This window comes from Notolepis coatsorum (genome assembly GCF_963971535.1).
Source record: "Notolepis coatsorum genome assembly, chromosome: 17".
Lineage (NCBI taxonomy): Eukaryota > Metazoa > Chordata > Actinopteri > Aulopiformes > Paralepididae > Notolepis > Notolepis coatsorum.
Window position 1 is genome coordinate 104,705,483 of NC_140181.1, and position 11,116 is coordinate 104,716,598.

At 44.9% G+C, this 11,116-nt stretch overlaps 1 protein-coding gene across 1 annotated transcript; it reads right to left on the bottom strand.

Moving 5' to 3' along the window:
- Positions 1–7,382: 7,382 nt before the first annotated feature.
- Positions 7,383–10,157, bottom strand: trh (thyrotropin-releasing hormone). The gene is made up of 3 exons (XM_084333103.1): positions 10,054–10,157; positions 9,447–9,637; positions 7,383–8,768 (listed from the first exon to the last, which is right to left on the bottom strand). Exons 2-3 carry the CDS (start codon positions 9,625–9,627, stop codon positions 8,122–8,124), a joined length of 828 nt encoding a protein of 275 aa, XP_084189229.1. The 5' UTR covers positions 9,628–9,637; positions 10,054–10,157; the 3' UTR covers positions 7,383–8,121.
- Between the last annotated feature and the right edge of the window lie 959 nt (positions 10,158–11,116).

Sequence of the window (11,116 nt, forward strand, 5' to 3'; positions counted from 1 at the left end):
ACACCGTTCTAATGACGTGTGCAAACTAAACGTCCGACCTAACAGACAGGTGAGGACCCACCAGAGACCTAACAGGCACGTGAGGACCCACCAGAGACCTAACAGGCACGTGAGGACCCACCAGAGACCCAACAGGCACGTGAGGACCCACCAGAGACCTAACAGGCACGTGAGGACCCACCAGAGACCTAACAGGCACGTGAGGACCCACCAGAGACACATGGAGACCTAACAGACATGCGAGGACCCACAAGAGACACATGGAGACCTAACAGACACCAGAGACACACAGGGACCCACACCAGAGACACATAGGGGACCCACACCAGAGACACATAGGGGACCCACACCAGAGACACATAGGGGACCCACACCAGAGACATGCAAGGACTCAAGACAGGCTCAACCATTTCATTACCTCTTGAAGTGTTTCAAGAAGATCCCGATATTCATGCTCTTCTGGGAGGAGAGTATTGAGACCTGAAGAGAAAGACTCATCAACACATCTTCATGCCCATCATTGACACCGTCTTCTAGAAATAAAGGGTTAGTTTGTTCACGACTTCTCCGAGTAGAGAAAAACAGCCGAGGAGGCGACAGCAAACCTGACACGTTCCGGAAGGTTCCGTCTCTTACCATATTAGGTGTTAGGATTAATAGCAATATTTCTGTATTTTTCTCCCATCCCCCAATTTAGTCATTATGCCAATTCCCTTCCTGGTTATTGCGAAAATGTCCCCACCGTCGACCTGGGGAGGGTGACTAACACATGCCTCCTCCGATACATGTGAAGTCGCCAGCCGCTTCTTTTCACCCGTCAGGGAGGAGTTTCACTGGGGGAACGTAACGCATGCAGAGGTTCACGCCATTTCCCCCAGATCCCCTCCCTGCTGAACAGGCGGCCCGACCCGACCAGTAGGAGTCGCTGTTTGCAACAACCAGGACACACCACCATTTTAGAGTTTACTGCAGAGTGGAGGGACTGGGAGACCCATGTTACTGACCAGACACTCTGTATCAGTGATGGCCGTTTACTGCAGAGTGGAGGGACTGGGAGACCCATGTTACGGATCAGACACTCTGTATCAGTGATGGCTGTTTACTGCAGAGCGGAGGGACTGGGAGACCCATGTTACTGACCAGACACACTATATCAGTGATGACTGTTTACTGCAGAGTGGAGGGACTGGGAGACCCATGTTACTGACCAGACACACTATATCAGTGATGACTGTTTACTGCAGAGTGGAGGGACTGGGAGACCCATGTTAGTGACCAGACACTCCATCAGTGATGGCCGTCAGAATGCATTATTTTATATAACAAAAACATAGCGCTTACAGCACCAGTGTCCTGTGAGGTGGACACTCACCTGCGCCTCCTGGGCAGAGCCGGCCCGGTTACTCAGGTTCCTGGAGCTCCGGTTCCTCTGCAGGCCCGGCTGGTGCTGATGATGGTCCTCGTGATGGAACAGCTCCTCCATGGACTCAAAGTCCAGCTCCAAGTTCTTCTTCAGCAGCCGAGGTGTGAAGACATTCTGTTTCCCCGGAACACTCTGGCAGCAGGGGATCCAGTTGAAGCTCTTCATGTGCCGAAGTGGGCCTACACATTGAGAAGGAGGGGGGGGAGGAGGGGGAGGGGGGGGAGGAGGAGGAGGAGGAGGGGGAGGAGGAGGAGGGGGAGGGGGTACACCGATGGGGGGAGGAGGAGGGGGAGGGGAAGGTCCGGCAGCCTTTATAAGCAACACGCCCTCCATCAGCATCGACACGCTTCAGATCTGAGGAGACATTAAAAATAAAGACTATACAATGGCTGCATTTATATAGAACAGCTTTTACTCAAAGCGCTTTACAACTGATGCCTCACATTCACACACAGACGGCGAAAACCATGCAAGGTGCCAACCTGCTCATCAGGAGCAATTAGGGGTTATTAAGTGCCTTTGCTCAAGGATACGGAATCGAACCAGGAACCTTCCGATTACCACAAACCGCTCTACCTCCTGAGCCACTATCGCCCCTAAAAGTACAACCAAAAGTATATTAAAAGTTCAACCAAGAGTATACAATGTCCATCGTCGTTTCAACAATCATTCTGCACGTTCAAATTAAGAATACATTCTTATTTACCGTACAATGACAGCCTGGTGAGAAGACAAAAGGACCTGGTGAGGGGACAAAAGGTCCTGGTGAGAGGAGGACCTGGTGAGGAAAAGAGGACCTGGTGAGAGGACAAAACAAGACTACAAACATCTGGTCAGACTACTGCTTGGCCTTACTCCTAAAACTCACCTCACCCCTGTCCATTTTGACAACCTAGGATGGCTTAGAGTAGACGACAGAGTACAGCAACTTGCAATGGGCCTGGTCTACAAGATACACTACACCACTAAGGTACCCATGTACATGAATACTTCCCAAAGGTCAGTAAATTCCACGACCACAACACCAGAGGGAGTTCCACAAATCATGCTTGTCAATTATGTGTTTTTTGGTATCAGTGCTGCCCAAACTTGAAAAATGGCTTGAAACATCAACAGAGGACGCTGGACAACTCTACTCAATTTCCAGATTTAATGGCTGTTCATTGTTTCCACACATCATTGAAATCATGTTGGTTGAAAGTAGCATCATTGAAATCATGTTTGTTGAAAGTAGCATCATTGAAATCATTTTGGTTGAAAGGTTAAAAACCTTTAAAGAAAGACAGAAAATTAGCCACTCCACAAATAACAATTGTGTGCCAATAAAATATATATTCCTTCAATTGTAGTCTTTTCATTAAACATTTTATATTTTACTTTTAATTTAAACAGACCAAATCAATTGTGTTTGAATTTCACTTAACCAAATTAATTTACCAAACAATTGTTATTTGATCACACTGGAACAAATTTAACCCAAATACACAAAATAACTTGCCAATTGGCATCACCTAACTATTTAGTTACACAGTACATTCAAACAATAATTGGAATGATTCCCACAAAATTGTCAACAACCCAGCCTTTTGGTATAAATTATAGTCATTTAAATTGACAATTACCCAAACCACAAAACATACCAATGGCGTCTCTGAGGTGACTCCTTCACTGAACCCTCATCTAAAGCATTCTCCTCCCGCTGAACTAATCCTTCCACTGCAAAGAATATTTTTCTCTGCCTATTCCACCCCAAGATGGCATTCACACCTGAATTTCATTGCTGCCAATTACCCCCCTGCTGCTGCCAATTACCCCCCTGCTGCTGCCAATTACCCCCCTGCAGCAATCAACTCTCCCAGGGTTGGTGGCCATCTTGTGAAATCCTACACCTTAAAATGTACTAGAAAAAATAATTCTCAAATTGAAAATATAAAACAAAACATAAGTGTAGACATTGTCTTAACAATGTTCAACAGAGATTCGGCTCAAACAAGGGACTAAACACGTTTAGCAATTATGCCACAACAATGCGGAACGCCCTACCCACAGCTGTAAAGGAATGTGAATCACTACCCACCTTCAAAACCGCTCTCAAAGAGCACCTACGGGAGGCTGCAATTCGAAACGGGCCCCGGTAAAAGTATTGGAAGTGTATCAAATAAGAAGGGGTCAGACCAAGGAGGGTTTTGCAAATGAGTGTACAGTAAGCCAATGCATTTATCATAAGAGTGTGTAACAATGGCCAATTTACAGATGTGTACAAGTCACAATGATGTGTTGAAAAGGGAGCCTTTGTAGCAAACCTAATTGCAGAGTCAGAGTGATACAAAACATTAAACCGGAGGACAATCTTGTAAATGACATCGCCATAGTCAAAACGATGAGATAATGGACATTTGGACTAGAGAGCGTTTAGCAGAGTGAGTAAAACAGGAGCGATTCCTGCACAAGAACTTTAACATCAAGTCAGAAAACACAGTTTAGACGTCCGTTTGTGACATCTGATAGTTTACTTGTCATAAAGTCCAGACTGTCTAGAAGCAATCACACAAAACACCCGACTGCACAGAACAGCTGATTAGGACGAGCTGCAAACGGCCGGAGAACTCAGTGTAGAACATCACCAACAGTATCTATCAGCGTCTCAACAAACCTCGGTTAGAGAACTTCAGTTCAGGCTACTCGCCCCCTCGAGATGCTCAGTGAAGTGATCCCAGAGTAGTCTGTAGATCTGCAGTGCTGAAGAACCATCACCTGTCGCACCTCAGTGAAGTGATCCCAGTAGAGTAGTCTGTAGATCTGCAGTGCTGGAGTGAAGTGATCCCAGTAGAGTAGTCTGTAGATCTGCAGTGCTGGAGAACCATGAACCATCACCTGCCGCACCTGTCTCACATCAGCAATAGGATCCAGCTGCAGCGCCGGAGAATCCTCTCACTGGGCAAGCCTGTGGCAGCCACGAACGAACCTACTTTCTATAGAAGCAGCTCGGAGGTGCGCTGTTTTAAATGAGAGTGTGTTATTGGATTGATTGATTGATTGATTGAACATTTTATTAATGTCCGCCTTGTTTCGAACTGGTTATGCTTAGGCCCCCTTTCGAAGTCGCCCTCTTTTGAAGTCGGTTATGCTTAGAGTTTGGAATCAGGGCTGGTGGTCTATCGCCCTGCTCTAAAGATAAACTCTAAGCATAACCGACTTCAAAAGAGGGCCTAAGCATAACCAGTTCGAAACAAGGCGGACATTAATAAAATGTTCAATCAATCAATCCAATAACACACGCTCACTTAAAACAGCGCACCTCCGAGCTGCTTCTATAAAAAGTAGGTTTGTGCGCAGTGGCGGACTGGGACCATAATTCCTACCGGGAATTTTACTCAGGCAGTTCAATTTCAATGTCCATCTGATTCAAAACTTGCGTAATAACACCTCTGATTGCGCCCCGCTTTCGTCTCATTCTTTCAATTTTAGTCCGATGTTCGTCTTCACCCATTCTAGAGCTATCCAAAATGTTCATATCTCCCGGGTTTCGGCAGTTGATCTCATCATGATTTAAATTAATAGGCTTGTTTGAGATTTTGGCGGCTGGGTTGGCGCTGGGTTGTGAATAACAAGTTAACTCATTCCTGCCTGCTTGCCTGAACTTATATATGCGCAAACATGTATACCGACCTGGCCTGCTTCGGAGTTCAGTGGCCTGATTGCAGGCACAAACAAATACAAATTTAAAAATAAAAAAAGCATTTGCCAGTCTGCCAGGGCAGCCAGGCCATGCCAGTCTGCCAGGCCACCGGGAAAACGCCCGGTGCTCCCGATGGCCAGTCCGCTAGTGTTCGTGCGGCTGCCACAGGCTTGCCCCTTGAGAGGATTCTCCGGTGCCGCAGCTGGACCCTACTCCACATCAGAGATGATTGGACGTCCACGCGCACCTGAGGTTGGTTAGAGGCAAGGAATTTGCTTTGGACGTTACTGGTGCGATTGATTGATTGATTGATTGAAAACTTTATTAATAGATTGCAGAATGGGTACAATACAGTACAGCTCAATACACACAATTGTTTAGGGGATGCAGACCGGGTGCAATTAGCACCGTGCAATCCATTCTTTGTGGATCTAGCCCAGAGTCTACCAACCCGCGCCCACATATGAATGAATGAATGAAAACTTTATTGAACAGATTGCAGAATGGGTACAATACAGTACGGCTCATACACACAATTGTTAAGGGGAGCAGACCAGAAAAAGACGTTTGTCTTGTTTACATCAGGGTCCCCCATTTTCAATTCATATTGACATTTATGACATACACAACATACATGACATTTATGGCATAGGGACATACAGGTATTTAGTACTGATACATTTGTGACATAAACGGTATTCAAATATACAGTACTGTTACCCATAGATCCTGACAGAGTATATACATATGATGGGGAGGGGACTGTATAGGAGGGGGTGGGTGGGTGGGAGAGAAATATACATACGGTGGGGAGGAGACTGTACATTTGGAGGGGGTGGGTGGGTGGGAGAGAAATATACATACGGCGGGAAGAGAATATACATGCGGTGGGGAGGAGACTGTCTCTTAGGAGGGGGTGGGGGGTTTTGACCTTTGCGGTGGCCAGTTTCGAATTGCAGCCTCCCGTAGGTGCTCTTTAAGAGCGCTTTTGAATGTGGGTATGGATTCACATTCCTTTACAGCTTTAGGCAGGGCGTTCCACATTGATGTGGCATAATTGCAAAACGTGTTTAGTCCCTTGTTTGAGCCGAATCTGGGTTTAACATGATTTGTTGAGCTTCCTCTGGTGTTGTGGTCGTGGTATATTCACTGACCTTTGGGAAGTATTTTGACATGTACATGGGTACCATAGTCGTATAGTGTATCTTGTAGACCAGGCCCATTGCAAGTTGCTGTACTCTGTCGTCTACTCTAAGCCATCCTATAGGTTGTCAAAGTGGGCAGGGGTGAGGTGGGTTCTGGGGGTAAGGTCAAGCAGTAGTCTGACCAGTTTGTTTTGTGATGTTTGTAATTTTGTTTTTAGCGCCTTTGAGGTGCTTTGGTACCATGAGGTGCAAGCATAGTCGTAGTACCCTTGAATGAGTGCTCCTGCCAGACTCTTCAGGGTATTCTTGTTTACCAGAGAGGAGATCCGGTACAAGAATCTAGTTCGTTGGTTGACTTTTTTTTATTACATTGGATGCCATAATATTCACCAATTTGTAATGAAACCCCCATGACATTCCGCATTTCATAAATAGCAGAACGGGAATGAAGGTATAAAACGGCAATTCCCATATAGCTGTGGACACTGCACTTTATCATAACTGAAATACAGTATCCCTTAAATTCCGTCTTCAAAAGAAGAAACGTTACAAATGTCATTGGACATTGTCCTCACTCAGCATGTCGATGTGTCCTTGAGCAAGACACTTGAGACTTGACCCCTAATTGCTCCTGCTGAGCAGCACGCGGCACCTCCGCCATCGGTGTGTGAATGTGCAGAGCGAATGGGTAAAATGTGAGGAACGAATTGTAAAGCACTTTTTATTTATTTTTTAAGAGCTCTGTGTTCCCAATCTAATTCGTGTACATACTTGGTGAACTATTTGCATATGAATCATTATTATGTGGTGCCGTGGTCAAATGCTCCGTGGGCGGTGATGGAACGAGGCCAATTAAGTCGGAGAAAGTATCTGCACGTGTCCGCCCTCTATTGACTGCGTTAATCAGTAGGAATGGGGGATATAGGGGGGGGGGCTTTCTAATTGCCGTATGGTTCCTCCTTGCATTGTGTGGTTAGACGGAATGGCAGCTTGTAGTTGGATGAGCTCACTGAATCATCTGTTTTCACATTAAGCAGCCTATATAGCCATCATCATTCTCTCCAACTCGTGCACACAATTAATCTTTACCAATGCATTTTTATTGTACAACATAATTATGGGTGATAAGCTTTAAGGCAAAAGTACACAATTTACAACAGTGTATGTTAATAATAACTACATAATCCATGCAATAACATTTGCGTAGAAAAATAATCAATGACACACTTTTATTTCGCTGTGGTATTAAATTATATTTGACATACAAATAGAAAATAAAAAATAAAACGAATTGGGAATATTTTCTCCGTCTCTTTAACTATGAAGGTAACCAGCTATAAGAATGTGGATTTCACACGGCCCAGTTTGAGGTTCACTGACGGCGCATGGTTCATCCTCATAGAGGCGACATCGCCAAATGCCATTAGTATCGTAAATTATGTCAAATGTTTTTCCATCCTTGGTCTCAGGTGACGCCACGGCATGTTTATGAGCGTTTAAAAAAAATCATACATTTAATAATATAATCCATTAATCCAAATGAGTGTCTCTCTGCTTTAGTGCGTAATTACGCATCACGCGCGCTCTCCAAGAAAAGAAAAGGCAGTATAGTAGATAGACGTTTAGCAAATGCTTGAACATGAACGGAACCTTTTTCATCACACATTCAGAAGGTGTCAATAGTTAGGGTTCGTTTCGAAAGAGGTCTGCCAAAGAAAAAAAATACTGGTCTGTGGCACAAAGGGGCATAGTTATGTCAGTTGATTAACTTTTTAAGGGATTCGTTATGGCCATTAATTTACAATTTTTTATTTTATTTTTTTACATTACAGCAGTTGATACACACACACACACACCAGACCTTCTCTCCATCATCACTCCTGCTCCACTACATCCTCCTCCGACACCAGTCTCTTCCCCGGGTGTTGCCTCTTCTCCTCCGCGCGGCTCTTGACGCTGTCTAATAGCTGGAGCAGCATGCTTGTCTTTGTGCAGTCGGCAGGGTCCCGTTCAGCACACGGACTGTTTGTACCGAAATCCAAAAACCGTTTCCCGGGATGTTGACGCTTTTCCAACTCCTGGTGGAGGAGGTCTCCATCATCATCATCATCATCATCATCATCACCACCAGCCTCGTCCTCCTCCTCGGCGTCCCGCCTGCCGGGGTGCTGGCGCTTACTGTGCGGCATCAGTGTCACGAGGAGGCGCTTGCCAGGGTGCTGTCGTTTCGAAAGTTCACTCAGGTTCTCAGCAAGTTCTTCCAGCATCGAACGTTTTCCCGGATGCTGCCTTTTCTGGAACTCTACGAACGAGTTCATCACCTCGTCCTCCTCCTCGCGTTTGCCCGGGTGCTGTCTCTTCTTCTCCTCGACAACATCAGCGTAGTCTAGTTCGTCCTCCTCCTCTTCCTCTCTCCTCCCCGGATGCTGCCGCTTCTCCAAGTCTGCGTCGTCGGACTCGTATCTCTTCCCGGGATGCTGTCTCTTTGTCATCCACTCTGGCTGAGGAGGGGAGACTCCCACTGTGTAGGATTGAACAGAATATAATAAATAATAATAAACTGGACTTTTGAAGATAATACTTAATAAACTAGAAGTTCGTGTAAATGGCGACAGCACTCCATTCACTCGCGCGTGCGTAAATTACGCACACCAACAAAAAAATGCAAGTTGGTCATTTAATATTAAGTACCAGTTTCAAATGATAGAACAACCTATTGTACTATCTAAACACTGTTTATTTGCATGTATCTGGCTTGAAATGGTCTGAATACATGAGCACGCCGATTTGTAACCCCCCCCATTCCATATAAACTATAATAATAACTTAAAACAAATAACGATCAAAGGGCATAGGATAAATGCAAGTTATACGATTCACATTGTGGGAATTAACCATGCATGTCATAGTAATTATATACTCACGAGTCACGAAAAAGATAGCACATTTCTTTATTTTATTTGCTAAAAATGCGAGACTGATGCTCATCTCATCTCACGCTGCACTCTGGATAGGGAGGGCATTAATCCTGGGGGGTCCAAAATACCCATCAAGCTGTTTATTTTGTAATACCTTTCCAATAAAAACATTCATATCCCATAGGTGCTTCTGGTTTCAATGGAAAGAGAGCGTGATTGTATAATAATCTTGCGCGTAAGCACACAGCGCGCACTCTCTCCAAACGACCTGTTTTACGCACCGTTGGCGCCCCCCTCCTCTATCTTCTTGAGGATGGACCGCAGGAGGAGACCCTCTGCTCGGTGGAGGAGCAGGTCGTCTATAGTCTCACTGTCCGCCGGGAGGGCTTGTCCGCCGCACGCCGTCAGGTTGCAGACCGTTAGAGAAGCCAGGAGGAGCAGACACGGTGACCTCATGGTCATTCAGAGGGACCTGCAGTTAAAGAGAGCTATAGGGGTTATAGCCAAGTGGCAAACATTATACATAATATGCATTTTAGCATTTTGTACATCATTGTTTGTATTTTGTACTTTAGGTTGTACCTTGGTTTTGTATATTCTGTATAGTGTTTGGTCTTTATTCTTTTTACTTTTTTTTACTGTATTAAGAACATTCTCAGGAGGCTCAAGCATTTCACTGTAATGTACATTATATGTGACAAATAAAACAAAACTTGAAACAAAACGAATTGCAACGAATATGAAGTTGTCAAGTGGAATGCAATGAAGAGGTGTGTGGTGCCGCTGGTGCGTATAAAGCCATGCAGTATAACTTGCCCCCATAGTGATGTGTGAACCGCGGGTTTACCGACACAGAAGCTTTCAATATGAAGTCATTGCAAAACTTACCGACGAATTCTTCAAATCCACTTCTATTCTCGGGACTGTGTTGAGCATGCAGCAGCAGCGCCACCGGCAGCAATAATATATACTATTATTTAGGTGAATTGTTGTTCTCTGCTTCCTTCTCACAGCTGGTCGGTGACCCGTAGAGGCCAAGTCTGGAGGTATATGAGCAGAGAGTTTGCGTCTCAGTATTTATACTCACGGACGGTCTCTCCCTCGTCACACCGACCAACGCTGCTGTGATGATGTCTCAGGATTCCTCGTCTCCATTGATGTCACTATAGCAGCGTGCGCAGCTGGCCGACTGCAGGGCGCGTTCCCAGGGGAGCTGTCTGTCAAGCGTGAGTGAGTGAGTTCGAGAGATAAAGAGGATAGATGCTGCCTGCATGATGACGACTGCATTCATAAAATGTGAAGGATTTCAGAGTTGTGCTATAGTGCGTAATTTAATTTCCAACTATATAGCAGGAGTGCTATATGCTCATGTTGTTGTTTTTTGAATAATGTATACATGTTTTTTTTTTTTTTTTTTTTACAGCAATCATGTCAATAATGAAATGAGCTCTAACTGGATTCTGTCTTTTCAGTTTGACGCTGATAGGCTACTGCACGTTTGTGTGTGTTTGATTGATTGATTGAATTGATTGATTGATTTAATTGATTGATTGAGTGATTGATTGATTGAAAACTTTATTAACAGATTGCAGAATGGGTACAATACAGTACAGCTCAATACACACAATTGTTAAGGGGATGCAGACCAGAGAAAGACTTTCGTCTTGTTTACATCAGGGTCCCCCATTTTCAATTCATCATGTGTGTAATAGTCTCCTATAGACGCCAATGAGGGAGGCAGGGAAGGAACTAATTATTATGGGGGACCCTGACAGGGCCGGACTGGGGAAATAATTCATACCTGGAGATATAGCGCGAAATATAGCCCCAATCAGGCCACTTTTTAAGCGGGGGGTCTGGGGGTCCCCCACCAGGAATTTTTTTGTTACAAAGACTTAATTTCCTGCATTCTGGTGAATGTTAGTGCATGTGAATCACAAACTAATGAGCC